This window comes from Diplotaxodon limnothrissa, linkage group LG7, assembly GCF_057381915.1.
Source record: "Diplotaxodon limnothrissa isolate DT_005_m linkage group LG7, D_limnothrissa_male_GT1.1, whole genome shotgun sequence".
Lineage (NCBI taxonomy): Eukaryota > Metazoa > Chordata > Actinopteri > Cichliformes > Cichlidae > Diplotaxodon > Diplotaxodon limnothrissa.
The window spans coordinates 31,233,051-31,259,774 of NC_140602.1; the positions used below are offsets into that span (position 1 = coordinate 31,233,051).

At 41.0% G+C, this 26,724-nt stretch overlaps 2 protein-coding genes across 3 annotated transcripts; both read right to left on the minus strand.

Annotated features, from left to right (window-relative positions):
* Positions 1–270: 270 nt before the first annotated feature.
* thnsl2 (threonine synthase-like 2) lies at positions 271–5,821 on the minus strand. 2 transcript variants are annotated; one of them, XM_085357902.1, is made up of 9 exons: positions 5,630–5,821; positions 3,836–4,067; positions 3,552–3,746; positions 3,316–3,468; positions 2,998–3,237; positions 1,588–1,736; positions 1,146–1,271; positions 920–1,074; positions 271–711 (listed from the first exon to the last, which is right to left on the minus strand). In XM_085357902.1, the coding sequence occupies exons 2-9, from the start codon at positions 4,056–4,058 to the stop codon at positions 486–488; spliced, it is 1,467 nt and encodes a 488-aa protein (XP_085214028.1). In that variant the 5' UTR covers positions 4,059–4,067; positions 5,630–5,821; the 3' UTR covers positions 271–485. The 2 variants fall into 2 exon arrangements, with proteins under 2 accessions (XP_085214028.1, XP_085214027.1); XM_085357901.1 differs by lacking the exon at positions 5,630–5,821 and adding an exon at positions 4,549–4,647.
* A 3,190-nt stretch (positions 5,822–9,011) lies between these two features.
* tbc1d13 (TBC1 domain family, member 13) lies at positions 9,012–25,896 on the minus strand. Its single transcript, XM_085357903.1, has 12 exons — positions 25,805–25,896; positions 23,324–23,397; positions 23,190–23,230; positions 22,559–22,620; positions 21,343–21,442; positions 20,053–20,135; positions 19,820–19,979; positions 18,340–18,550; positions 18,073–18,236; positions 12,275–12,435; positions 11,642–11,699; positions 9,012–11,558 (listed from the first exon to the last, which is right to left on the minus strand). Exons 1-12 carry the CDS (start codon positions 25,825–25,827, stop codon positions 11,493–11,495), a joined length of 1,203 nt encoding a protein of 400 aa, XP_085214029.1. The 5' UTR covers positions 25,828–25,896; the 3' UTR covers positions 9,012–11,492.
* Positions 25,897–26,724: the final 828 nt, after the last annotated feature.

Here is a 26,724-nt window from a genome sequence, read left to right on the forward strand (position 1 = left end):
GCCCCAAAAGTACAAAAAGTACTTGATCCTGATATGTAGGTGCCAAAATATGATGAAGAATGACATGCCAAAAATGTATTTGTACAAAAATATGTGGATTTGACATTTCAGGGTGAGCTGTCATGAAAGCTAGACTGTTTTTATCTGTTGACCAACTCATAACTTAAAAATACATAAAGGCCTCAAACATCCTTTTAGTGTTTCCATGACTGCATGACTACAGTGATAAAAACAGCAGCTGAGACGGTTAAAGTCATAGAATTTAGCTTCATTTTATTTGTCACATACAGTTTGAAGCTGTGGAGAGACGGCTTCGTTTCAGGTGTGAAAACACAAAAGTCATATGACACCACAGACCAAAGTCCACCTGAGGGCTCACGTGATTCCTTTGCCATCAATATCATTCACTAAATCCTGATAAGCAGGTTCAGAGATCAGCGACGTGCTGCCACAGTCACCTGACCTGAAAACTGTTTAATGTCCACTCAGGTGTAGTAAGTCATGCCATTCTTCCTCGCCACGCTCACAGACTGGATTGTCTCTCTCAGTCTGTCCTCCCAGTCTTCGCACCAGTTCTGGCACCGCTCCAGCTCCTGATAACGGGTCGGCAGCTTTTCCAAAGCCAGCACCGCCTCTGGAAGGTCAAAGGTCAAAGCTGCCTTCTCCACTGCTGCCTGAAACTTGGCCGGAGAAGCAGTTGCAATGTAACATCTGTAACGAGAGAAAAGTGGACTTAACACGCAGATGTCACATGCCTCCCAGCAGGTTATTACTACTGCTAACTAACTTTATTAGAGCAACTCAGTGAACTATCAGCTGATTATTATCTGTCACAGAATAAAATATCTGCAGAGGAGAGCCTCAAGAACAGCGGGAGCACAGGTGATATGACTGAATATTTAAACTTGGCATGTCTGACCTGTTGAGCTGGGCACTGTGAGGACAGTGGTAGTGATGCCAAACTGCCACAGCTGTGTGAGGACACAGCACATACTGGTTCTCCTCCCAGCAGCTCTTCATGGTCTCCAGGATCCCCTCGTCCGTCACTGTCCCCGTCGACAGAACCTGTGACAGCTAAAAAGGAAAAAATCAGATTAGAAGCTCAGAGGAGAAGCACTGGCGTGAACCAGCTAGGTGGCGGGTACCAGTCTGCGGTGGTTTTCAGGCAGCAAGTGTCGGCGCGAGCGCTGAAACCCCTCCATCATCGTCTTCACTTTGGCACCGTCTCTGCCCAGCAGCAGCCAGAACACTCGCTCCATGTTGTATGGGTCCTGCAGGAGACAAATAAACCAGAGACATGTCACCTGTGTTACCACCCACCTGTCAGTCAAAGAGGCCACGCCTCTAATAATGGAAACTTTAAGCATTTATACAATTTAAACAGGTGAGACCAGGTGAGATTTACCCCTGTGCAGCTGATATAAAGGAGGAAATCTGCTGTAAAGTTGGACATTTTAACTGACTGTCAGAGCTTCAAGTGAACATCAGAGGAACTGCACTGTAATAAAATGCTTAAGCCATCAGGCTGTCTGAGGACTGGAGGAAATAGATACACTCTGCACACATGAGCAGGTGTAGTGTCTCTACCTGGATGTCTATAGCCGGGGCCAACGTCTGTGTGACATTAGCCGCCATGGAAAAGTCACCGCTGGTTACCATCCTGTGCACGATGTCATTGGAATTCACCATGGCAACCAGTTTCAAGGGGAGTCCCATCTGCTTTACGATGAGGCCGGCTGACCAAAAAGAAAAGAGACAGGAACAGCTTTTATAAGGAGGCACTAGTGTAAGGACAGAGAGACAGACACACAGAAAAAAAGAGGACCAAAACGACAAGATTATTACAGCTGTTCATAGATTCTAAGAGTATATGATTTAACTTTAATACAGAAAAAGAAAGAGAAAGAAAAGAAGGGTCTGGAGAGAACTGAGCAAAATCACAGAACTACTTGGTTAGTGTTAGAAAAAGACTTTTCAGAGTCTTACTGGCAGCTGTGGTGACACTTTTCTTCTTAACACTCAACAAAATATATGTGCTGCAGACAGGAAACATACTGACTAATGGAAACCATCAGTTTCAAAATAAGAGAGAAAGATTTTTTGGTGACTATTTCAAATTTTTCCATGGGACCTTGCAGATCTATGTGGCCCATCCACTGGGTGTGCACCTGCGCGCTTGACCTCAGGTCCCAGTAATTCTGTACAAAGCAAAGTGATGTGCTCGCTTGGTCTTTTCTTCATAGACGTCTTTGGATCATACTTAGTCTACTTAGGACGTAGGATAAACTTTCCCCAGGACCAAACAGAGTGTCTGCAGTGATCAGGACATTGCAAAGGTCTGCTGCATTGAAGAGAGCTGAGCTTCTGTTTTGATAGAAAAGTTGATCCATGAAGTTCAAGCTCAAACATCACTAAGCTCCTCCTCCTTTTCTGACTGATGGTAGCGTTAGGAGAATCCACGGTCTGTGATATAGTATCTGCAGATAAATCCATTTCTTTCTGCATCATCAGGTAAATTTGCATCAATTTACCTCATTTCATGGGTATGAAATCGAACTGTGGAAAAACTTCACACTTTAAGAAACAGGACAAGGAGCTTAGAGAGGAGTCGATGCTCCTCCACATCAAAAGAGTCAGTGAAGGTGGTGCAGCATCCGACCAGGATGCCTCCTGAACACCTTCTAGATGTGGCGTTGTGGGAACGTGCGACTGGGAAGAGCTCGGGATGGATTGTAACGATAAAGAAAAACATTATTTGTGTCATATTTGGAAAATTCTTGATGTTTCCTGGATGCTGAGGACACTGACCTGCAGCCAGGACCCAGATAAGCGGATGTTATTTTTGACAAAATAATAAATAAAACTGAGTAACTGAAATCTCCCTTTTTAAATAAAAATGGTTTTTAAAAAAGTAATGCTGGTGATTTTACTTTGGCTCTCAGATCAGTCTGACCAAGATTTCTCACATGGATGAGAAATCTTACATTATCAACCCACCTGCGATGTTTCCTGCCCCTCCCGTGGGAACCACCACCTCTAGCTCCGGCAGCGCTGCGCCCACATCGTCCTGCTTCACCCCACTGAGCTCCAAGTAGGCGTAGACGAAGTGGGCGAGCTGGATCATGACCCTGGACCAGTTCACTGAGTTGAGGCTCATAAGGCCGTGAGACTTAACAAGCTCCTGGTCGGCAAACAGGCGGCGCAGTGGCTGGTCTATGTCATCAGAGCTGCCGTCGGCTACAGACGGAGTGAGATTGATTCAGAGAAACTTTATAACCATAAAAAACGTGGCTGTTTGAGCTTCTCTGCGTGTACCTGCAAAAACATGGACGTTATCCTTCAAGCAAGAGATCATGTGCTTCTCTTGCACTGGAGTGATGCGTCCACGGGGGTAAACCACCACCATGTCCAGCCCAGGGAGACCTTTGGCGCTCTGGATGGCCGAGCCGCCGGTGTCCCCAGACGTACCTGAGGATGACATTTATGCCAGTTTTTCACCTGCATCTAGTTCTCTGGTTTTAACCCATAATAAAAACATGTTTCCCTCTCACCTACGAGAACAGTCGCCCTGCGGTTCTCTTTTTGCAGGAAGTAGTTTAGGAAGCGTACAGTGCAGGTCATAGCCAGGTCCTTAAAGGCCAGGGTGTCTCCATGGAAGAGCTCCAGGACAGACAGACCCCCCTTCAGCCGGGCAATTCGAACTACCTCCGGCACAGAGAAGCCAGACAGGGCTTCACCCACGAGAACTGGGAGAGAGAAACACGGGAAACAGGACTCACTGATTATCTGATCAGTTCTACCTGCATGCAACGGTGAATTTTTCCCCCCAGCTCACCTTCCAGGTGGTCTCTGGGGATCAGCTGAGGAGGGATGAACAGTGAAGCAACCTCCATCACTACTTTGGTGTAGGACAGCCCCTTCCAGCTCCTCAGGGTGTCGGGGCTCAGCAGAGGCAAACTCTCCGGCATGAACATCCCTCCATCTGGGGCATAGCCCGAAAACAGCACCTCCCGGAAGTCCCAGCCCCTGACCCCCCCACGAGTACTGCAGTACTGCATCCTACACGCCTGTGAAGGAAGGTAACAGTCATCATATCCTGGTCTGAGTTCTGTGACATCATTCTGCATCATCTGCCAGGGTGCACTTCTCTGAAACTATGTGTGTGTTTTTCTGTAAAGCAAAAATTTATAAGAAAAGCTTGAATTTAAGCCACACTTTATGTTGTTATCGGTACAGGTTCATCAGCAGTCTTGACACAGACAATACCAACATGTGAATGGGTGAAAGTTTTGACTGCCATTGTACACATCCTTGGAAAGCAGGACTAAAACGCTAAGAGTAAATGTGCATGTGTAAAACAAATCAGCTTTGTCTGTGGCGACACAGAATAAACAGATTTTAGAGTAAACACAAACATGTTGTGACCTTTATGAGTTATATTAAGCAGTAAATGAGCACTTTAAATTTTACTTATTATTATTTTGTGGCAGATATTGTTCCTACAAAGAAAGCCCATTTCACACTGCCAACTATAAAACACACACTTACTGCTCCGCACTGAGCAGAACTGCTGCAGTCCTTTTTTCATAATTCAGAAGAACTAACTCACAGAGTTGCTTTTTAACCAAAGCTTTCTAAACCTCGAGGCATGGCTCTACTAACCAGGAAGAAAAAAACCTGGACTTTGGAACAACCGTCCTGAAACCAGGACACACTTACTTAATATAAAGTCAGTCTAACTAAGATTTTCCCAGGTTTTCACACACATCCATGTCAGCAATATTTTCTGAATTCACTGAAAATAAAACACAGTGAATAACCGTCACATGATTCTAACATAAGCTTTGGTTCTCATTATTTTGATTGTGTTACATAAAATCTAACTGTTCTATCACGTGAACAGTGTGAAGCACCAAAACACCCACCTGTTAACCGTGCACTAACAGTGATTTTAATAAAATGCGGCAAATAAATCAGAGCCATCAGACACATGAAATTAATCTGGTACTATAACTATTATCAATCTTGAAGCTCAAGTTATCCTTCTTTTGAAAGTCTGCCGTTTTAAATTTGTTTTAAAACTTTTTTTTTTTTTTTTTTTTACCACTAATTTGAGTTTTTTTAAGGTAAATTATTCTGAATCAGTTTTGGTGATGCAACTGTTTTTAAATTAACCCTTTCGGCAGCAGCAGGTTTAAGTGAACCTCTACAAGAGTTTAGGTGATTTTTGAACAGGGCAGCCTCCTGTGATCAGGTAAGAACACAGGTGCGGGTAACGCCACACCTCCTGAGGCCAAAGAAATTAGATTAAGTGAATATTTGTAAACAAAAGCGGTAACTTCATGTCAGCTAACATTTGTTTATCCTCTGCAGGGTTTTCTAATCTGTTTATACCTATATTAATATGCTGAGTGGGGTGCTCCTAAAGCAGTTTTCACATGACTAAGGTTGCATTCACCACAAGCCAAAATAGAAAAAGCAATCAGGACTTCATAAATAAAAATCAGTTTAACATAGTGAATTCTCATCAAACATGCAGTGTGTGCGGTTCTGTGTTCACTAAAATAGGCAGTCATTAATTTTAAGCGTTAGTTTTTGCTTTTAAAGCCGCTAAAACTAGCCAAGTTACCTTCAGTCTCCAGGGTTCCGAAGAAACGATGGGAGAAGTGAGAAGTGTCCGTTAGCTTAACGTTTTTTACGGAGCAGGGGAGGGAAACCGGTGCGTGTATGCAAAAACATCTTACTCTTCTTTCTTAGTGTCCCTCTTTTGCTCAACTGAAAAAAAAAACCCCTACTTTAAACACATCTAATAGTGAAGAAATGTGAACTTTGTGTGAAGCTTATTTATCCATAAGCAGCATTTTCATCAGCGAACTGAGCTCATTATTGCCCCCTGCGGTGGGAGGATGGAACAGCACCCGCTGGTGTTCAGTATGGGAGAGCAGCAGCAGGCCCTTTCTGTATCGGAGTTGTTTCAAAGTTATTTATGCATGTAATAAACCACCCGTAGTAAAAGCAATGCGCTGTTGTCACCTTACCTGAAGAGTAATGTGTTTCCTGTTATTTAGGACCATACGATACACAAATGCCCACAACGCTTGAGTAAAACTAATTAAATTATGCAAAAAAAAAATAAATAAATAAATAAATTTATTGATGAATTGTCTACACTTTCTGTGCAGTAAAAAACAAAAACAAAACAGTAATGTGGGTTGAGGATGTCTGATTAATTAAGTCTTTTTGTTTTACTCTTACCCTGCAAGTAAGTGTGTGTGTGTGTGTGTGTACGTACATAGCTACTGTGATACCACCCACTGATTTCAGAACTCATTTTAGAGCTTCAGTGTTTGTTGTGGCTGTCACACCATGTTAGATAATTCTGTTAATTCTTCAAAAGGCATCAACAAAACAAACATGGTCTTTAGGTCCAATTCAGGCACTCCAGCTCATTCCCCTAATATACTAACTTTAAGCTTAAGTACAGTTTGAAGGAGTGAGAACCAGCCTCAAGATAACATTAGAGCAACTGCAGCTTTTATACTTCAGTGCTGGAGGCTGGTGCTTGTTTCGATCTGTGATAAGAAAAACATGTGGTTTATCAGTAATGATGTGTGAAACTGTCTGCTGTAAAACATGACTTAATCTCAGGGTAGGCCCAATCTAAGGCATACATTACTTTTACTGTAAATGAGATCATGATTGTAAATAAAACAATTATTTGACCAAAGACTTGAAACTAGCAGCTGAGATCATAAACTCATCATGAAAGTATTTACAGAGGCCACAGGAGAAGTAGGGTCCTCATAGACAGAATTTTACAGAATCCGACTTATTCTGAAACCAGAAAGAAAGAGGCATGCGATTTATCCCATTGTTCATTTTAATATTTTAATGCACGTCTGCAAACATGTAAAAACATATTTACAAGTCTTAACACTGGAGACGTTTTACAAAAATCATCTTACAAAATCCATTCCATGCATATAACTGATATAAGACTGAGTATAGAGAACATCACCCCCTTCCCCACACACACACACACACACACACACACAAAATAAAAAATAAATACACATTAAAAGAGGAGCATGGGAATCTAACTAGTAACAGTCCCTCAAAATAAAAAAAGTAAAAATCCCAACATGGTAAAAATACAGAATAATTTTGGTCTTCGTAAACTTGCTCTTTCACACTGAACAGAATATTCCAGATGTTCAGAAGTGGTTTAATGAGACTAAAATACACTTCAATACTTTCATTTTCATGCCGGCTTTTTCTTGAGATGCAAAAAAACCCAAAAACTGCAGATTTTACTTCAGCTGCAGGTTGTCAGGAAACAAAGATTAGTGTAGTTGTGCGTTTGTTCCTTGCGGAGTCAGAAACATGAAAGATCGATTTAACAGTGTCAGCAGAAATGTGAACAACCTGTGTAGCTGTGGCAGGGCTACTTATGGTAAAAATCATAATTGTGATTATTTGGGGGAAAAACTAATCTCAGATTTTTAACGTGATTACTGATCTTTAACCTCGTATCAGTCACAGTGATGTTGCATTTTAAGCATGTTAACAAACATGCTTAAACAGCACGTGGGCCTCTCAATTCAACTCTCAAAGCAACTTTGGCCTCAACGTTCGTCTGTTATAACATAAAACAGAAAAGGAAGATCTGACTGAACCCTTAACTACTCAATGGACAGTAAGAGGTTAGAAAGTACAACAAGAAGTGCGGAAGATTTGATGTAAAATCAGCAAAATATGAGAAAGGTTCCCAGCGGACCTCCTCAGAATCAGCTCATTTTTGTTTGTACAATAACGCCAGTGCATTTATTGAAGCTACTTATAATTTTATCTTAGCACCATGGCTGTTTGTACACTAACAGGACATGGAACCTCAGCAACTGGGATGAAATTTGGTGCTTTTTTATTTATTTAATCTTTCCAGAATTTCTGAGATCTAAATATTTTTGTGGTTGAAAAACCCATTTAAACAGCAGGAGTCACAGCTGGAGGACAACCCTGGTATCAAAGTGCAGGTAGAAAGGAGGCCGGTCATATGTTATCACTTGTTTTAAGCAGCCATATATCTCACATGGTGATATGAGCCTTGAAAGTTTTACCCAAACTGCACTTTTTGAAGTTTTCTGCAGTTTATTGTCAGGAAAGATTAGAAAAAAAAAAATCTTGCTGACTAAAGATCTGATTGTGGCTTCACATTATGAAACCTGTAGTGGGTCTAATACTGATCTGGTTGCAGTTTTTAAAACAGAGCTCAAATGTGTTTTTCCAGCCTAATATTTTTCACAGCTTCATTAAATAAACTGAAATTATTGTACAGAAAAAAATGATTCCAGTTTTCCTTAATAAAAACACAAAAACAGCTCAGATTATTTGAGACAATCTGAAAATACAGATTTTGGGAGATCTGTCATTTCATTTAAAGTGCGACGTACCATCTCCAGCTTGACTAAATATTGATTTCTATTGTTAGTTTAGGGGGATTTCACACCTATTGTTCGTTTAATCTGGTCTAAATAAGTGATGAGTTTGTAAACTTGTAGATTTTCCCTGTGTTTTGGTCTGTTTTCACACAGAGATGAAAACAAGTGAACTGTTCGGTCCACTCAGCGACCAGATGTGTCTGTACTGTGACTCCAACCTTATATTACTCTTTTAAGTTTTTTAGCTCAGACTTGTAGCGTATATCTAGTAGTTGGTTTAGCCACCATAAACGAACCGCAGCGTGACCACCTCCAAAGGGTCTCGGTGTGGTTGATTTGCTGTGATCACCATGTTCACACATCCTCGATTTAAACAGACTAAACAGCGTTGGTGGGAAAACACCTTACGATCACTTTTACAGCAGAATGTATGGGCCATTGCAGGTTTAAAGAAGAGTGATATTTAAAGAAAAAAGTTAAGCATTAAAGTTTTTTTTTTTTTTTTGTTCTTTAAAAAAGAAAAAAAAAGAAGCCAAAATGACATTTTAAAGTCATAATTTTGCAAGAAGATTTGTGTTTTTCCCCCATCAGGAAAAACTTTATCTGGATTCACCTCATCACCTTTTTCTCACAAATGTTGACTTTATCGTCTCAAAGTGTTAAAGCAGTTTATGTGTAATTCATAAATTTTTCCCTACATATGAAGCTATTGTTAGATTAACAGTTAGTGTTATATTAAGTCTGACAGTTAAAAGCGGTCACTAAAACTAAAACAAAACAGCCATTTCTCAGGTTCTGAGATTTTACTGGTTTTAGATTTAAGTGGATGCATTGTTCTAATTTCCAGCTCCAGTTTTTTCCTGAACTCTACAAGAGGAGCTTTGCATAATTCACAGTTCAAAATAATACTTCTTTATTTTACACGGAGCCTTGGGGCAGACCTTTAGATCTCAAGCTAGCCATTTTAGCTCCTCCCCCTTTAAGCCAACTTTATTCTGACTGACTGCCCCTTGTCAACTGAAGTGTGTGGGTCGTCTGTGCTTAACATGACTGTATTAGGGACGTCCCTTCTCTGTGACTTCATGCAAGTCCAAAAGTAGAAAGGAAAAAAATGAGTGTTTGGAGCATTTTGCAGCCTGAGCTTTGGTGTCAGAGGGACTAACTGTACACTGACCTTGTTATTTGTTAACTTTGGCCGTGTTTAATATGAACATCCACCACTGGAGCAGGAACTATGAGACAGGAAACAGGAAAAGAAGAACAGGTCCACTTTGATTCATTATGATAAGTTGAGCAAGAATAATCTTTTCAGTTTAAGTGAAAGAGCAACTTAACACTTCCTCAAAGTTCAGCACTGTTACAGACTGTAGGTAAAAGTAAATGAAGAAAAGTAATGTTTCTATAGTGTGGAAGATTAGGTTTAATTTTTAGAAGCAGAAAATAAAAAGCAGACAGGGAAAGCTTAGATTATTTAATGCCCAAACCAACTTCTGAGAAGTGTTTGTAAAGACGATAAACACTGCACTTTAATGGCCCTGGGCCTGTGCATGTAGGGCCACATTACAAATTCTTAGAGTTAGAATGACCTCTTTTCATTCGTGTTCAGATCAAATATCCACACAGAGTGCCTTCATATGAGCGTCATCACTCAATAAGCTTCAACAGTTCGCTTCTTTTCTGATTCTGCATTGATTCTCCTCACTGACGTGTTACAAGCTCAAGGCTGGACACAGACGTGCACATCAGAAGAGAAAAGTGCAATGAGCCAGGATGCCGTTTTCACACTGAACATCATCAGTCTAAACCAAAAGTGATTAACTTAAATTTAGCAAGGCTATTATTTTGTTATAAACAGCCAAGCCTCCTTTCTGACTGAACAACTGCACTCTGTAAAGAAGAGGAGAAAAGAAGTGTTTCATGCCAACTTTTAGAAAGTTTGCCTAAAAGGCAGCTGTGTGGTTGATGCATTGCTATGTAAAGATAATTCCTCACTATCCAAAAACATCAAACAAACAAAAAAAACACCCTCTTTTCATTTTAAGTTACTTGAGCAACTGTGCATGATTCATAGATAAGAATAATCCTTCTTTATCTTACACTGGGCTCAGTTAATCCTTCTGTCTCAAACAAGCTATTTTAGCTCCTCACACATTTCCTCCGATTGGTCGATGACATTGGCAATTTCCAGAAGCTGGACTGATTGCTGATCAAAAATTAAGAACTTCACTAAACCATACTGTTAATATTTCATTACTATTAAAATTAAGTGCACATTGGTCCCAACGTAGTTGTGAGACTTGCTTCTTTGGGCTAGAGGAAGAAAAAAATAAAACTGCTGTGAAAATAGTGTTCAGTATGAAAAAACAACACCATTCTTTCAACAGCAGTTTCCTTCTGCTGTGATTCTCCAAAAGGTTAGAAAGCATTGCTGAGATGATAACAGGCGGAAACTATCGCTTCATGTTTCTGATGTCAGAGTGAATATATACACAGAAATGCCATCTCCCATTTCACATCCTTCAAAAGGTAAGGCATACATGTTTCTTACATCAGCAAAAATCATTGAAAATTAACTTTTTTTTTTAGAAGAACAAACATGCACATACTGCTCAACACAGTTAAACTCAATCGGACTACATACGTGATCGCAGTGGGAGTTTCCTTTGAATTCTTGGCTCCTTCGTTGAACATGTGGTTACGATTGGTAGTGTAGGATTACTGTGGCCCCGCCTCCCTACAGACCTTCATTTGTCTCCACGGGAGAGATGGCTGAGAAAGCAGGACAGGCACGTACCAAGGGAGCCTTTTCCCATAATGCATTATGACACAAGGCACCCCTCCATCCTCCACTCATTTCGAGGAAGTTTCAGCATGTCCTCCCAAGTTTTGCACGCTGTCCCCAACATCCGTGCAGACTCTTCATTGGTCAGGTCCATCCACAACACATTTGACATGACAAATGTTTTTTTGTTGTTTTTTTTTTTTTTTCTCCTTTTTGTTTTAGACTCCCACCTACCACACGTGACCAGAGAAGGCGGGAGGACGAGGACCAGGTTAGGATGTATCCTGCAGGTCTTTGGCTTTGGTCAGGATGGTGTGGACGTCTGAGATGGGGTAATCCTGAAAGACATATCCAGCCCAATTAATCCCTGTAGCATCAGCTGCATGTCTGAACATGAACACTGTGTGCTTTAGAGTTGTACCTGCAGTAATCTCATGTTCACTGTGAAATCACCAGCCAATAAGTTATCCCGGATAAGTCTGTGAGAAGGAGGAGTTGACACAGTGTGAATGCTTCCCTTAGGAAATGTTATTTAAAAAACAAAAAAAAGAAAGTGCATACACTTCTATGCAGATGACACCCACTTATATCCATCTATGAAGCAAGACAACTAATGCCTACTTCTAAATTCACACAAAACTCAAGTACTTCTGCAAAGACTGCCGAGTCATTTTTCCTCTTCGCAAAGAACACTGTAATGCTAAATAGCACCCTGACTCGGACTTTGAAAGCCTAGTCTGCCCATAGTCTTTTACACCTGAATAATTAACATTTCATGCTCTGTGCGCGTTCTTCAGGTAATCTATTAGAAAATAACACAGTTTCTATTGTATGCAGATGATACCCAATTATAATTATGAAGATGACAGATCAATTAATAAAACTAGAGTCATGTCTTAAAGACAAAGACCTGGATTGCTTGCATGTTTGTATTTATACATTTAAAGTAAACTAAAGTTATTGTATTTGGCTCTAAAAATCTCAGGAGAATCATGTCCAATTGATGACATATAAAAATAACTGAAATAAATTCAATCCAGTCTGAAAGACTCACATGAGCATGGCGCAGCAGACCAGGATGAGGAAATGGAATCTGTCCTGGTCAGAAAAAAGTGTGTCCCAGATGCGGATGACATCTGGCAGGAGGAACTCCTGAGATAACAACAGGGTGAGCCAGCGGAAGGTGAAATATTGTGGTTTGATGTTCTGCTCTTCCTGTGGGGGGAAGACACACAGGAAGTCAATGCAACAATTTTTAAACAAGAATTTAATCTGCATTTTACTTTAAATTTTTATTGCAGGGAGAACATGAAGCTGTTCCATAAATGAAAGAAAACACAGCAGTACTGGTTTGTTTTGATTTTGTGTTTGTTTATAATTATGACTAATTATGAATTTATGAATAATCAAAGTACCGGTAGATATCTTGGTAATTCCAAGGGCTGTTTATTTTTTCCTTGCACCTGCAGCTGATCAAGAAAAAAATTTAATATTTTGACAGTGAATTAGAAGTATGCCCTATGGGTGCTGCTTTGGGAGCACTAGGTGTATTGCCCAGAAACTGCTTAGTTTGGGTTGTTGAAAGTAACTCAGAATACTTCCCAGTGGGCTCACACCCAGGCAGCCATTGTCACCAGATCTATTTGGAGTTGGAAGGTTTATTAGTATCCATTTGGATTTCGCTCAGGTCTACAGTTTCAGTCTTGACTGCAGTTTTTACCTGTCTGCTAGGCCTATCCTCAGCAAATTGGCCCAGAAGATGCAAACACCATACAGTCCAGAGGTCCAGTTCTGAGACTCCAGTTAGCTGAGGTGAAACCTAATAGACAGCTAGCAGCTACAGATGAATGTGTCACCATCCACCTGTCAGTCACATTCTAGAAGCTGTAAAGGTGTTTATTTTTGCTGAAAAGTTGGACATTTAAACCCGGGAGTCTACAGGGAGTGCAGAATTATTAGGCAAGTTGTATTTTTGAGGAATAATTTTATTATTGAACAACAACCATGTTCTCAATGAACCCAAAAAACTCAGTAATATCAAAGCTGAATGTTTGTGGAAGTAGTTTTTAGTTTGTTTTTAGTTTTAGCTATTTTAGGGGAATATCTGTGTGTGCAGGTGACTATTACTGTGCATAATTATTAGGCAACTTAACAAAAAAATATATACCGTATTTTCACGACCATAAGGCGCACTTAAAAGTCTTAGATTTTCTTCAAAAAGTGCGGCGCGCCCTATAGCGCGGTGCGCCCTATGTGTTGTAAGGAGGACGTAGTAGAGAACACCATGAGAACGTTAAAGGGTGAAGTGTGGGCGTTGATCGTATATACCGGGACAATCGCACATACCTGTATAAAAGAACAGGTATGTGCATTATGCAGGACATCGTTGTTTTAACAACCCTGAAAATGGCAAAGAGACACGCTTACGAAGCACAGTTTAAACTGAAGGCCATCAGCTACGCGGAGGAACATGGAAATCGAGCAGCCGCGAGAGAATTTAAGATTAACGAATCGATGGTTCGCAAATGGAGGAAGCTGGAAAACAAGCTCCGACAGGTCAAGAAAACGCAGCTGAGTTTCCGCGGACATAAGGCGAGGTGGCCCGAGTTGTAGGAAAGACTCGAGCGGTGGATCATCGAGCAAAGAGCGAGCGGGAGAAGCGTTTCGACGGTCACCATTCGGCTAAAAGCAGTTTCACTAGCTGAAGAGATGAACATTGAACATTTCCAAGGAGGTCCGTCTTGGTGCTTTCGTTTTATGAAACGGTGCCATTTTTCCATCCGGACCAGGACTACGGTAGCGCAGCAACTTCCAGTGGATTATAAGGAAAAGCTGGCCATCTTCCGCTCCTACTGCAGCAAACACATCGGCGACAAAAACATCCAGCCCAGCCACATCACAAACATGGACGAGGTCCCGCTCACTTTTGACATCCTGGTGAGTCACACTGTGGAGAAGAAGGGGACCAGCACGGTAGCGATACGCACAACGGGGTATGAAAAGTCTTCTTTTACTGTTGTGCTTGGCTGCCATGCTAATGGACAGAAACTGCCGCCTATGGTGATTTTTAAGCGAAAGACTTTGCCTAAAGAGAAGTTTCCAGCAGAAATCATCATTAAGGCAAATGAAAAGGGCTGGATGGATGAGGAAATGATGAAAGAGTGGCTGAGGGAGGTGTATGTAAGGAGACCAGGTGGTTTTTTCCACGCAGTTTCACTAAGAGTGGAAGGCAGCGCCGGGCGAGTTACGCCACAATTTGCCAATGGATTGTAGATGCTTGGGCTAACATGTCTGCTGGCACTGTTGTTCGAGCTTTCGCAAAAGCCGGCATCGTTTCAGAGGAGCCGCACGGCACGGAAAGTGACTCTGACAGTGAAGACAGTGAACCTGGCATGTTTGATGGAGATTTAGCGCAGCTGTTCAATTCAGACACAGAGGATGAGGACTTCGATGGGTTTGATTGATGATAAAAATGTGAGTACCAAACTTTGTTTTGCTCCTGCTTTATTTTTAAATACGCACACTTGTATGCTTGTGTGTTGTTGATGATGACGATTACCGGCAATAGAAATGTGAGTAAGGTACCGAATTCAGGTTTGCTCCCGCTTTATTTTTAAATACGCATACGGTACTTGTATGCGCCCTATGGTCCAGTGCGCCTTATGTGTGTGTTAAATACAGTAAGGGCACACATAACTGAGACTGCGCCTTTTAGCACAGTGCGCCTTATGGTCGTGAAAATACGGTACCCATTTCAATTTTTATTTTTACCAGTGACACCAATATAACATCTCCACATTCACAAATATACATTTCTGACATTCAAAAACAAAACAAAAACAAATCAGCGACCAATATAGCCACCTTTCTTTGCAAGGACACTCAAAAGCCTGCCATCCATGGATTCTGTCAGTGTTTTGATCTGTTCACCATCAACATTGCGTGCAGCAGCAACCACAGCCTCCCAGACACTGTTCAGAGAGGTGTACTGTTTTCCCTCCTTGTAAATCTCACATTTGATGATGGACCACAGGTTCTCAATGGGGTTCAGATCAGGTGAACAAGGTGGCCATGTCATTAGTTTTTCTTCTTTTATACCCTTTCTTGCCAGCCACGCTGTGGAGTACTTGGACGCGTGTGATGGAGCATTGTCCTGCATGAAAATCATGTTTTTCTTGAAGGATGCAGACTTCTTCCTGTACCACTGCTTGAAGAAGGTGTCTTCCAGAAACTGGCAGTAGGACTGGGAGTTGAGCTTGACTCCATCCTCAACCCGAAAAGGCCCCACAAGCTCATCTTTGATGATACCAGCCCAAACCAGTACTCCACCTCCACCTTGCTGGCGTCTGAGTCAGACTGGAGCTCTCTGCCCTTTACCAATCCAGCCACGGGCCCATCCATCTGGCCCATCAAGACTCACTCTCATTTCATCAGTCCATAAAACCTTAGAAAAACCAGTCTTGAGATATTTCTTGGCCCAGTCTTGACGTTTCAGCTTGTGTGTCTTGTTCAGTGGTGGTCGTCTTTCAGCCTTTCTTACCTTGGCCATGTCTCTGAGTATTGCACACCTTGTGCTTTTGGGCACTCCAGTGATGTTGCAGCTCTGAAATATGGCCAAACTGGTGGCAAGTGGCATCTTGGCAGCTGCACGCTTGACTTTTCTCAGTTCATGGGCAGTTATTTTGCGCCTTGGTTTTTCCACACGCTTCTTGTGACCCTGTTGACTATTTTGAATGAAACGCTTGATTGTTCGATGATCACGCTTCAGAAGCTTTGCAATTTTGAGACTGCTGCATCCCTCTTCAAGATATCTCACTATTTTTGACTTTTCTGAGCCTGTCAAGTCCTTCTTTTGACCCATTTTGCCAAAGGAAAGGACGTTGCCTAATAATTATGCACACCTGATATAGGGTGTTGATGTCATTAGACCACACCCCTTCTCATTACAGACATGCACATCACCTAATATGCTTAATTGGTAGTAGGCTTTCGATCCTATACAGCTTGGAGTAAGACAACATGCATGAAGAGGATGATGTGGACAAAATACTCATTTGCCTAATAATTCTGCACTCCCTGTATGGGGACTAACTCGCTTTTAGAGCCAGCATCAAGAGACCACGAGAGAAATTAGCTTGTGGTGCTGCAGCACTGGCTTTGATATTTATTCCCAGAGGTTGATTCTTACCAAAAAATAAATGAATAATAATAATAATAAAAAAAAATCATCATCTTTTACATACAATCTAACATGAAAATTACAAGTTGCTTTGATTGTGAGAGCTCATGTTTAGTAATTCAGAGTCAGTAGGCTTTAAACGTATCTGGTCAGCCCAGTTTAACCTGTGGGAGTTTCTGTTTTGCTGCTTTGTAGGAAATAAATTCCTGATGAGTGAGAAGAAAGTCTGTCAAACAGCCAAGAATCACAGCAGTTACAGGCGATTATCTTGAAAAGAAACATCATGAAAAGTGCTGACTGTCCGACAAAAATTATTTAAATCCTACAAGAGGAAGGACAGGAGAGATCTTTTCTACTTTTTTAAAGTATCTTATCAATAAGAGAAACTGGAAAAGGGCTGACTGGAAGCAGCTCTGTTACAAACAAGGTTATCATCGTTAACGAAAACTAACGAAATAACGAAAACTAGAAGTGAAAAAACATTTTCATTAACAGAAATAAAAACAAAAAAAGGAAAACTAACTAAAACTGTAATGAGTGTTCACAAAACTAACTAAAATTAACTGAATTTATAGCAAAAATGTGTTTAGTTTTCATTGATGTGTGCGTGTCATACAATAGTCAAGAGTGAAAATGAAGTTGAGTTTCCAGATTTTTGTCTTGCTGTCTCATTATGCCTGCAGGTGGCAGTATGTTAGTTGAGTCGTCTGTGTTGCTCCGTCCTCGCGCAGAATCATGTCAGGAAAAGTCGGGAGAAAGCGCCCGAGTCCAATTTGGGATTACTTTGAATATGACTGTGTTTTGGATAAAGTGACTTGTAGTGGAAAGACACAAATTATGAGGGACATTTCTAAAGGGAAAAAAAAATCCCACAAACCTTAAAGTGCACTTGAAAAGCTCACACAAGAAGGCTAACCTAGCTTACCTTGAGAAGGTAAGGGAGCACACTCAACCCTCATCCCCAGAAAACAGAAGCTAACCCCAGGCAAGGCAGCGTGATGCATCCCGAGACAACAGGACGGGGATGTCTACATAACTGTGTGAGTCAACTGCCTTCAAAAAGTTTATCAATTCACTTGAACCAAAATTACGAATACCCGGTGCTGCAAGAGTTAATAGTCTCAGTGGGGCCAAGATATACATTTTATAGTTGCCTGGTATCAATGGTTGTTCATCTGCCCTAATTTATTTATTTATTTATTTAAAGAACCCATAGGTGGGAATGTGAGTTGTCTGTCTCTGCGTGTTAGCCCTGCGACAGACAGGCGACCTGTCCAGGGTGCAGGGTATGGTAGCTGGAATAGCAACATACCCAAGGATAAGCAGAAGAGCATGACTGATATGATGAAACTGGGATTTTGTTGCACGTAATTATTGCAAACAACTAAAACTATAACTGAAACTAATCAAAACTAAACTGAAACTAAGGATTTTCAAAAAAATAAAAACTAAACTAGCAAACAATTAGTAAAAACTAATTAAAACTGATATAAAATTGAAAATCTGAAGTCAAAACTAAATAAAAATAAAAACTAATGAAAATTGCAAAACTATTAAAACCCTGGTTACAAAGCATATTCAAGTCAATTTGGTAATTGAGTTATTGAAGAAAATACTTGTTTGCGTCTGTGTTTAGTGGAAGGAACAAGAAATGTGTTAAAGGTGAACCTTACCAGCTTAAGATATAGCTCCATGTCTTTGTCTTTGAGCATGGAGTACACACTCTCCATCTTGTAGGTAATGCCACACTGAGAGTCGTCCAGGCTCTTGATGAAGTTATCTCTGTTCTCCGACATCAGATTGGTGAAACAGAAGAAGGTGTCTGCCTCAGCGTGCTCTGTGAGATGCCGCAGTAAAAAAACAAACAAACAAAAAAAAAAAATCACCAAAAGGAAAACAGAGTTTATGTAAGCTTTTTTCCCCTTTTAAACATTACAAACCTTTCCACTCGCTGTTGGGATCTGTGGCAAACGTGTAGTAAATTGGCCCCACAATCTCATTCATGCCCTGGACGTAGGCGATGCCAGGGTTCAGTTTGGCATAAATGAAGAGGATCCGCTCTACCACCTCCCAGTGGGCTTCACTGCCATTGGGCAGCACCTCGTACTCGTTAGATGGATACAGGTTCAGCGCCTTTCCAGGTGAACTCACCTGAGAAAACAAGACACAGCTGATCCGAAACAGATTTTAAGTAACATACACTCAATGGCCACTTTGTTAGGCACACCTGTACAACTGCATAGCAACAGTAATATCTAATCAGCCAATCACATGGAAGCAAGGATTAACGCCGCTTCTAATTTTTGGGGTTTTTTTTGCATTTTTTATGCTAACAGACAAAACTGTAATGCAAATATGCCAAACACATAAAATATTCTTATTATCACAGAACACATGCTATTAATGACAATTAGACATGTGCCCATGTTATTATCGTTTACTGGCGAAGGAAACACCTGATTTATGCCAGTTATGTCTGTAAATGTTACCAAATATCAAATAGATGTGAAACAAATGGAGACATGGTGCTCATGCTGATTAGTCATATCCACATGAGCAGGGTTTCTCCACTACATAAATAATCTTGCTGCCCTCTGAATAAAACTACTGTTTCTTTGTACACACAAACTGTGTGACCAAGGCTGCTTTGTGAACACACACTTTTTCTGCACATAACTCAAACTTAACGTTTACACATTATGTGCACGTTTTAGCAGTCATCAGGGGGTTTAAGTTTTAACAACTGCCAAGTTTTTATTTCCTGCCTGGTACAGGACATGATCTACATTTTTCACCATTAACTGAGGTTGAAAGACGGTCACGGCAGAGAGAGGAATCTGTCTAGATATTATCCAAAGAACCACGATCATTCCTTTGAGGTAAAGTATTGTTAATTAAAACCCCTTTTACAGATATTAACCTGAGGGTTAAAATGCCTGACCTGTAAAAAAATGCTGCACCATTTCCTCTTTAAGTGACTGTGTAAACGTGTAGTTTTAAAAACTTTATGTAATGTTGCAGTAATTAAGCAGTAATTCAGGTCTGTGATTTATAGGTGGATAAATGTTTACAGAAAAGTCATGTACAACAAACGAATGTAAATAGCTGACGATGGCCATCATCATTCCATCATAAGTTATACATTCCTATTACATTTCTAATGAGATGAATTCTTAGTCATTAACTGTTTTCTTTTCTCAGCTGTACCGGTGTCAGCTTTGATGTAGGCCGTGTGAGTAACTTCAACCCTTCCTGCTGTTAATACCAGGATGATGGTTTTGTTTCAGCGCGTCACTGTACCTGAACTAACCTGTTTGTACTGTAAGCGGGGCAGAAAAGTCAAAATTCGACAGATGGGCCTGAATCGGCAAAACTGAGCTGGACCCCACAATCGCATTCATGCCCTGGATGTAGGCTTACATTGGTGACCCCGCTGCGGTTGCAGTTCACCGTTTGTGCCTTCAGCGTCGTCTGCTCCACTCGGCGACGCAGTGTCTCGTAGTCGTTCTGAGGGTCCAGGATCAGCTGACAGGGGTACTCTGTGGGGCGCTGGAAGAACGCCATGTCCGGGTACAGCCGCCTGCAGGTGAACACTCACATTCACATTACTGTTATTTAACAGAAGTAACAGAACAGCTGGTAAAGGTGTTTACCTCACGTCTTTGTCGATCTGCAGCAGAATTTCATTATCTTTAAAGTAGGTGTTCCACCTGCTGTCAGGGTTTGGATTCAGAGGCTGAAAAGAATCAGATCAGATAAAAACTATTCAATCAAACTCGTCAAGACAAGTGGCTCATGACAAAGAGCCACAGGAGAAGGTGATCTATATTTCTGTGATCTGTAAGGACGTGCTGTACATCTCTTCAGCGTTTATCTGACTGCAGAGCAAATTTGACTTTAAAGTGACTTCAAAATATAAATCCGACAGTTTCAGAATCACGCTGCTGCGTGTGTGCACTGTGTGCATGGAGATAACTTGGCTTCTTATCACTTCAGACTCTGACTCCCACGTTTTTAGAGTCAAACAGATGAAGCACAGCCATGTGCATATGAGTGATAAATAATGATAATAATAATAATAATGGATTGGATTTGCATAGCGCTTTTCAAGGCAGCCAAAGTGCTTTACAATACGACTATTCATTCACTCTCACATTCACACACTGGTGGAGGCAGCTACAGTTGTAGCCACAGCTGCCCTGGGACGGACTGACAGAAGCCAGGCTGCCATGTCGCGCCATCGGCCCCTCTGGCCATCACCAGTAGGCGGTAGGGTAAAGCGTCTTGCCCAAGGACACAACGACCAGGACAGAGAGCCCAGGGATCGAACCAGCGACCTTCCGGTTACAGATGCGATTCCCAACCCCCTGAGCCACAGTCGCCCCCAAATTAATTCATGGTAGGCACTCATTGTGATGGATTTGGTTGTTTAAAAAGCCTCTGTAACAGCTCTAGTTTATGCTACACTGTGTGCCATCGTGCAAATATAAATTACTGCACACAGTCTGTGCCCAGTGTGGGCAGCAGTCACAAAGTGAAAGGTATTATTCAGTACTCACACGTTTAAAGGTTCACTCAAGCACAACCTTATGAAGCCAAGCCATAAAATTTAATGTTGCGAGTCCAGTAAAATCTTTATTATGCAGACCTCAGCTAAAGATCTGTAACAGAATCAGACCAAACTCCTGCTTGCTGAGTGCTCGAGTTGAAAACGGCAGCAGTGAGTGTTTTACGACTTTAGACTCTGTAATTATATTCACCTGACACAGTTTAATGGCACTCAGCAGGAGAATCCACACTGTTTATCTCAATCTGACACTTGTATAACTGTTGGGAGGTGATGCTAATTTTCATTTCGATTTATCACTCATAGCACAATTTGGTTTCATTATTTCTTTCAGCTCGTCACTGCAGCGAAGAGAGAACGACAGAGGATGACTCACGTGATCCTCCATCGTCACGTCTTCTCTGGAAAGGCCCAGGTTGGCGTTGGCAATGCCGGGCTGGATGATCATCTCCTTCAGGAACTGGGAGTACACCTCTCTGTGAGACCCATGGAAGAAAAGGAAAGAATACATTAATTGATTAATAATCACTGAATTTGATTAGTCACATCAGATTCTCATATATTAGTGAATCACATGGAAGGATTCACGTCCTGTTTTTGAAGTTAAATAAAGTTTCTTTTTAGATTTTCTATTCTTTGACAAGTTTGACTGATTAAATAGTTTAAACTCTAAAAGAAAAATGACTCTACAGTTTTTCCTCTTGTAAATTTGTCAGCGTTTCCCTTCTGAGTTTGCTTGCTTTTCCCCCTGTGTATGTGTCACCTTTTTTTAAATAATAATAATAATAATGGATTGGATTTATATAGCACTTTTCAAGGCACCCAAAGCGCTTTACAATGCCACTATTCATTCACTCTCACATTCACACACTGGTGGAGGCAGCTACAGTTGTAGCCACAGCTGCCCTGGGGCAGACTGACAGAAGCGAGGCTGCCATATCGCGCCATCGGCCCCTCTGGCCAAAAGTTTTAAGATTACTTTGGGTCCTTGTATTTGGATTGCTGATGACTGATAAAACTTGTGTGTCCTTTTCCAGCTACTGAAGTGAAGCAAAAAGTTTAAGAACTACTCAACTGAGCCGCAGCATTTAAAATTAGGTTGACTCATCTTTTCAAATTAAGCAGCATTCACAAAACAAAGCAAAAGAACCACAGTGTAGTGTGGCCACTCGTGAGTTCGGCACATTTAAAGTGAATAAGAATCGAGAAGCCTCCAGCTTTCCATCTATGCACATGGAACATCGGGAAGCTCACAGAGCAGACTTACTGCTAAATCTAAATAATCAGAGGTGGAAAAGACAATCTTCTTTAGGCTGCATATTCATTTACTAAAAATGTCCTTTTTCAACACTCTTAGATTTCACTGATTTCCCCAGTAGAAGGAAAGAGTGGTTAAGACCAAACTGGGTCTCAGTGCTCTCATGTGAAACAGAGGAAACCACAACAGAGCTGCGACTTCAACCATAATGCATCATAATAAGCAGCATCAGGTTTTGTGAGTCAGACTCAGAGCAGCTGACACAAAACAAGGGTTCTCCTAAATAAAATCAAAGCACCAGCTCTTTGATCGGGCTTTAAACTGATCCACTTACCTTTGCTTTTTCAGGAAAGACTCCCACTGGGTCTGATCAACAGGTAGGTAATTAAGAAGGATCTGAGAAGGAGGTAAACAAAACACAAGAAGAACGACGCTCTGTGTTAAAAACATAATTAAAGCTGTTTCACTCCTACAAACAGATCAAAGCTCCTTGCACACTCCAAAACCACTGGGTGACATCACTGAAGCTATGTCCAGCTTTTATATACAGTCTGTAGTTTGGTCTCATGTGGTGGGAGTGTTGGAAGTGTCATGTGTCAGCAGGGATGTAGACACAAGCTGTAGTATTAAAAAGAAAGTGCAGACAACAGATCAGCAGCTATTAGTGAAACTCTTAGACAGCATTTTTTCCGTGTTTCCTGGAGTTTGGATATTTCACGGAGAGAAAATCAGTTCCCTGATATTGTTAGTTGTCTTAGACACCAACAGCCCAGTAAACTGTAAAGTGTTCAGCCGTAAAAGGGCAGCACATCTTTTCACAGTATGAGGTAATAAAGTATTGGAGGCATTTCCTCAAAGTACACCTTTGAGTCTGCTGGTATGTTTTTGTCTGTAAAGTGAGACGCCAGTTTATACAATTACAACCAGCTAAAGCTAAAATGGTCCCATGAGGCAGGGCGACTCACCTTCCAGCACAGCGCTCGTATGCCTCCTTCAAAAGGGATTCCTGCATTAAATAAAGAAAGGTTCCGTCAGTAAAGCTTAACAGAATATTGTACTATTACATTACCAGTCCCACCCCTTCAAAAAATCCAGTTACCATTAAAGCACAGCTCCCTCAGTGTCTTCAAGTTGATTTTTTCTTCAGCCAAGGCAACTTTGAACTCTTGTATCCTGAAAAAAAGGAGGCGAGATTAGAGCCAGTTTCATTTCTGACCCAAATGTTAACTCACCAGAGTTAGAGAGACAACAGGAGAGAGTGAATTTTAGAAGAAGATTGATGACAGCCTCTTGTCTCTGAGTCAAATATGAAGATGGGGAAATGGCATCGCTCACTATTAACACTTTTCAATCCCGACTGAAAAGTCTTAATTAGGGCTGCACGATTAATCGTTAGAAAATCGCGATCTCGATTCATACTTATGTGCGATCTCATTTCCAAATGACAACGATTTAAAAAAAAAAAAAAGAGAGAGAGAAAAAAAAAAAGACGACGACGATTGTACCGCATTTTGATCCGGGACGTAATCTGCATGAAAACAAGCGCTCACTCTTCCTGCTCAACAAATGACAAGGGCGGAGCCTTATACCACGTGATACAGAAGCTGTGCCGTGTGATGCTAAAATTAGCAGGGAAAAAACAACGGAGAGCACGTCAGGGATGACGAGAAAGTGACAGGAGAAAATCCGTCCCGGTCAACCACCCAAACATCAATAACGGGAACCTTATACAGCGCCGAACTCCCGCAGGCACAAAGAAATTACGGAGGCTATCACTTATCACCTGACCAAAGATATGGCTCCCATCAACACTGTGCAAAACGAGGGATTTAGGAAAATGATCAACACCCTAGACAAACGCTACACAGTGCCGTCCCGCAACTGTTTTTCTATTGTTGCACTACCTGCTCTATACACGCAGTGTCGAGCAACAGTGGAGACGGAATTTCAAGCAGTACAACATTTTGCGGCAACAACAAAACGTGAGACATGTGTTGTTTTTATGTTTATTGTTTTTATGTTCAGTCTCAACTGTTACGAAGTTGATGTGCAGCTAATAAGTGCAATAAATATTTATACTGGAAAAGAGAATCGTGAGAGAATCGTGATTCTCATTTTATGCAAAATCGTGCAGCCCTAGTGTTAATAGTGAGCGATGCCATGACGGCCGTTCCCCAAAGAGGTTTGAGCCGATCTCCCACAGGAAAAATTAAACCCAGAATTAAGATGTAAATATTTGAGCCATTTTAAAGCACAGAAAACATATCTGTTCATCAGATGTAAATAAATGTAATTTCGTACACTTTCCATTTATTCTCATTATATTACCAGGTCTTGTATAATTGCCCATTTCGTCCACACAAATTTGCCTCTGTTCCTCCCTCACACAGATCTGGGTTTTTTTCTCTCCATACGTTTGCCATTTTTCCTCTCTAAGTTGATTATTTCCCTTAAATCTTCCATTTTCTTCTCACTTGGGTGTATTTTTGACTCAGAAATGTGCCTTTTATTTAAACAAAACTGATGCCGCCCCCACAAATGTGTCACTTTTCCCTCAAAAATGTTCCACCTCAAGAATTTGACTGTTATTTCCTTATTAATTTTGTTTTATTTCCTCAACATTTTCACAGAAATTTGCTATTGTTCCCTCAGAAATTAAACATTTCTTCCTTGTAGACCTATTATTCTTCCTATTATTTCCTTGTAATGTTCCCATTTGTCCCTCCAAAATTTGCTATTTTCTTCTAACAAATTTGGGGGTTTTCTCAGTAACTATTTTTCCTACTACATTCGCCCCATTGGCCCTTTTCCCTGAAATCTAAAGGAAACTTTAAACAGAAAACACCCTGCTTTTCCTATTATAAGAATCTGCCATTTGTGTAACAGTCTGTCAAATTTTCAGCTTATGTTTACATCGTTTTCGAGTCTTTACTTGGCTCTATTTACTCTGAGATTTGATTATTACATTGACAGCAAAGACATGGTAATATTGTCAGCTTCTGTAAAATATGTACTGTTAACGAAAAAGATTTGCTCAATAAAGAAAAAGCAAAAGAGAAAAAAACCCCATAAAAAGGCATTACTAAGGTCTTTTTGTCGAGCAGTTATCAGGTCAGAGGGCCGGGTTCGTTTGTAGTAAGCACATGTGTTTGAATTTCCGTTCAGGTCTAGTGTTTATGTGTGAACAGCTGATTTATTGTCAATCTTTCGGTGACACAAACAAAGTCAGCACATACCGTTAGCCGGACAGTGGCTAATTGTTAGCCTTTTGGGAGTGGAGGAAGTTGTGTCACCTGATGTGCTAACACGGAGGTAGCATAATACCTGAATACTTGAGTTTACAAAGCACCCTGCGCGCTTTCCATCTGCGATACTAACGGTGACTCTTTTTTTTAGCTGAAAAACCCATATTAGCGTTCACAATGCGCGTGTTCCAGCGGCTGTAACTGGGCTCGTGTCTGGTCAGCGGGGCTGCTAATGCTAATTCTACGCTTTGGAGGCTAGCTGCTGAAATAAACAGCTTCAGTATGTGCGCGCGCCCTATATCCCTCACGAGGGCAGAGATTTGAATGCCTCTCACCTGTTTTTGTACGCTGTAGACATGTCGAGGCAGGAGACGGTGCTTTCCTTTAACTGTTTCCAAAGAGGAATGAATTATTGGCCACAGGGAAGTCTTCCTACTTCTCTTCTTCTTTTACCAAGGAAATCCGACAGGTAAATGCACTGTCGGCTGCAATGCTGCCTCCTGCAGACCAGTTAGTAATACATTTTTAAACGGAAGAATTCAAGAAGATTTATTCCAGAGAATACATTCTGAGTAAAGCTTTTGAGGTCCGAGTTGAGCTTTTAATTAATAAATTAAAAGACAGTTAATTACTGCCCAAACCTTTCTTTGTAACTGACAAATGTTGGCATAGATCTGACATAAATACACTCCCGCTGACAGTCCTCCCCTCAACAGCTGCAGGGTCTCTGCATGCCAAGATGCCTGAATACACGTAGTTATGGATTCACAAATATGTGACACCATCTGTAATACGACTGTTTGATCTTTCTGTTTTTGCAGCGCAGTGAGTGAGAGATAAGATGTAGGTAGTTGATTGCAGGAATTTGCTTTACAGACACAAAACATACATCACATACATCAGGAAACAAACCAAAATAATCCTACACTGTCTCCATGAATCATGGTGAAAATGTTTTGTATTTTTTTGTAAATAATAAACAACAGACTATTGTAAAAACGACAGTCTGATTCTGAACTATTAAGCATGCTGAATGTCTGAAACGATTATCCTTTCCAAAGGACAGTTAGAGGAGGTTGTCATGCAATCAGTAATATTTATTCATTTTGTTATTATGTAAAACATACAGATTTAACACAGACGATGAAAGTCACTCGGCTGGCATCACTAATCTCACCAAACAAGTAAACAGGAAATAATAAAAAATAAGATAGACGTAAACAGGAAATTCAAGTATCGTGTCATGTTTACATTA

Bases quoted from the DNA above. Each gene is read 5' to 3' on its own strand.
- tbc1d13 (XM_085357903.1), bottom strand. From the start codon at position 25,827: ATGTCTACAGCGTACAAAAACAG. The intron at 20,136-21,342 runs GTGAGTCATCCT...GATTCTTTTCAG, and splicing joins ACGTGACGATGGAGGATCAC to CCTCTGAATCCAAACCCTGA. The intron at 11,700-12,274 runs GTGAGTCTTTCA...TCCTTCTCACAG, and splicing joins GTCTGCTGCGCCATGCTCAT to ACTTATCCGGGATAACTTAT.
- thnsl2 (XM_085357902.1), bottom strand. From the start codon at position 4,058: ATGCAGTACTGCAGTACTCGTGGGGGGGTCAGGGGCTGGGACTTCCGG. The intron at 3,469-3,551 runs GTGAGAGGGAAA...TGTCATCCTCAG, and splicing joins CAGGGCGACTGTTCTCGTAG to GTACGTCTGGGGACACCGGC. The intron at 712-919 runs GTCAGACATGCC...CTCTCGTTACAG, and splicing joins CACAGTGCCCAGCTCAACAG to ATGTTACATTGCAACTGCTT.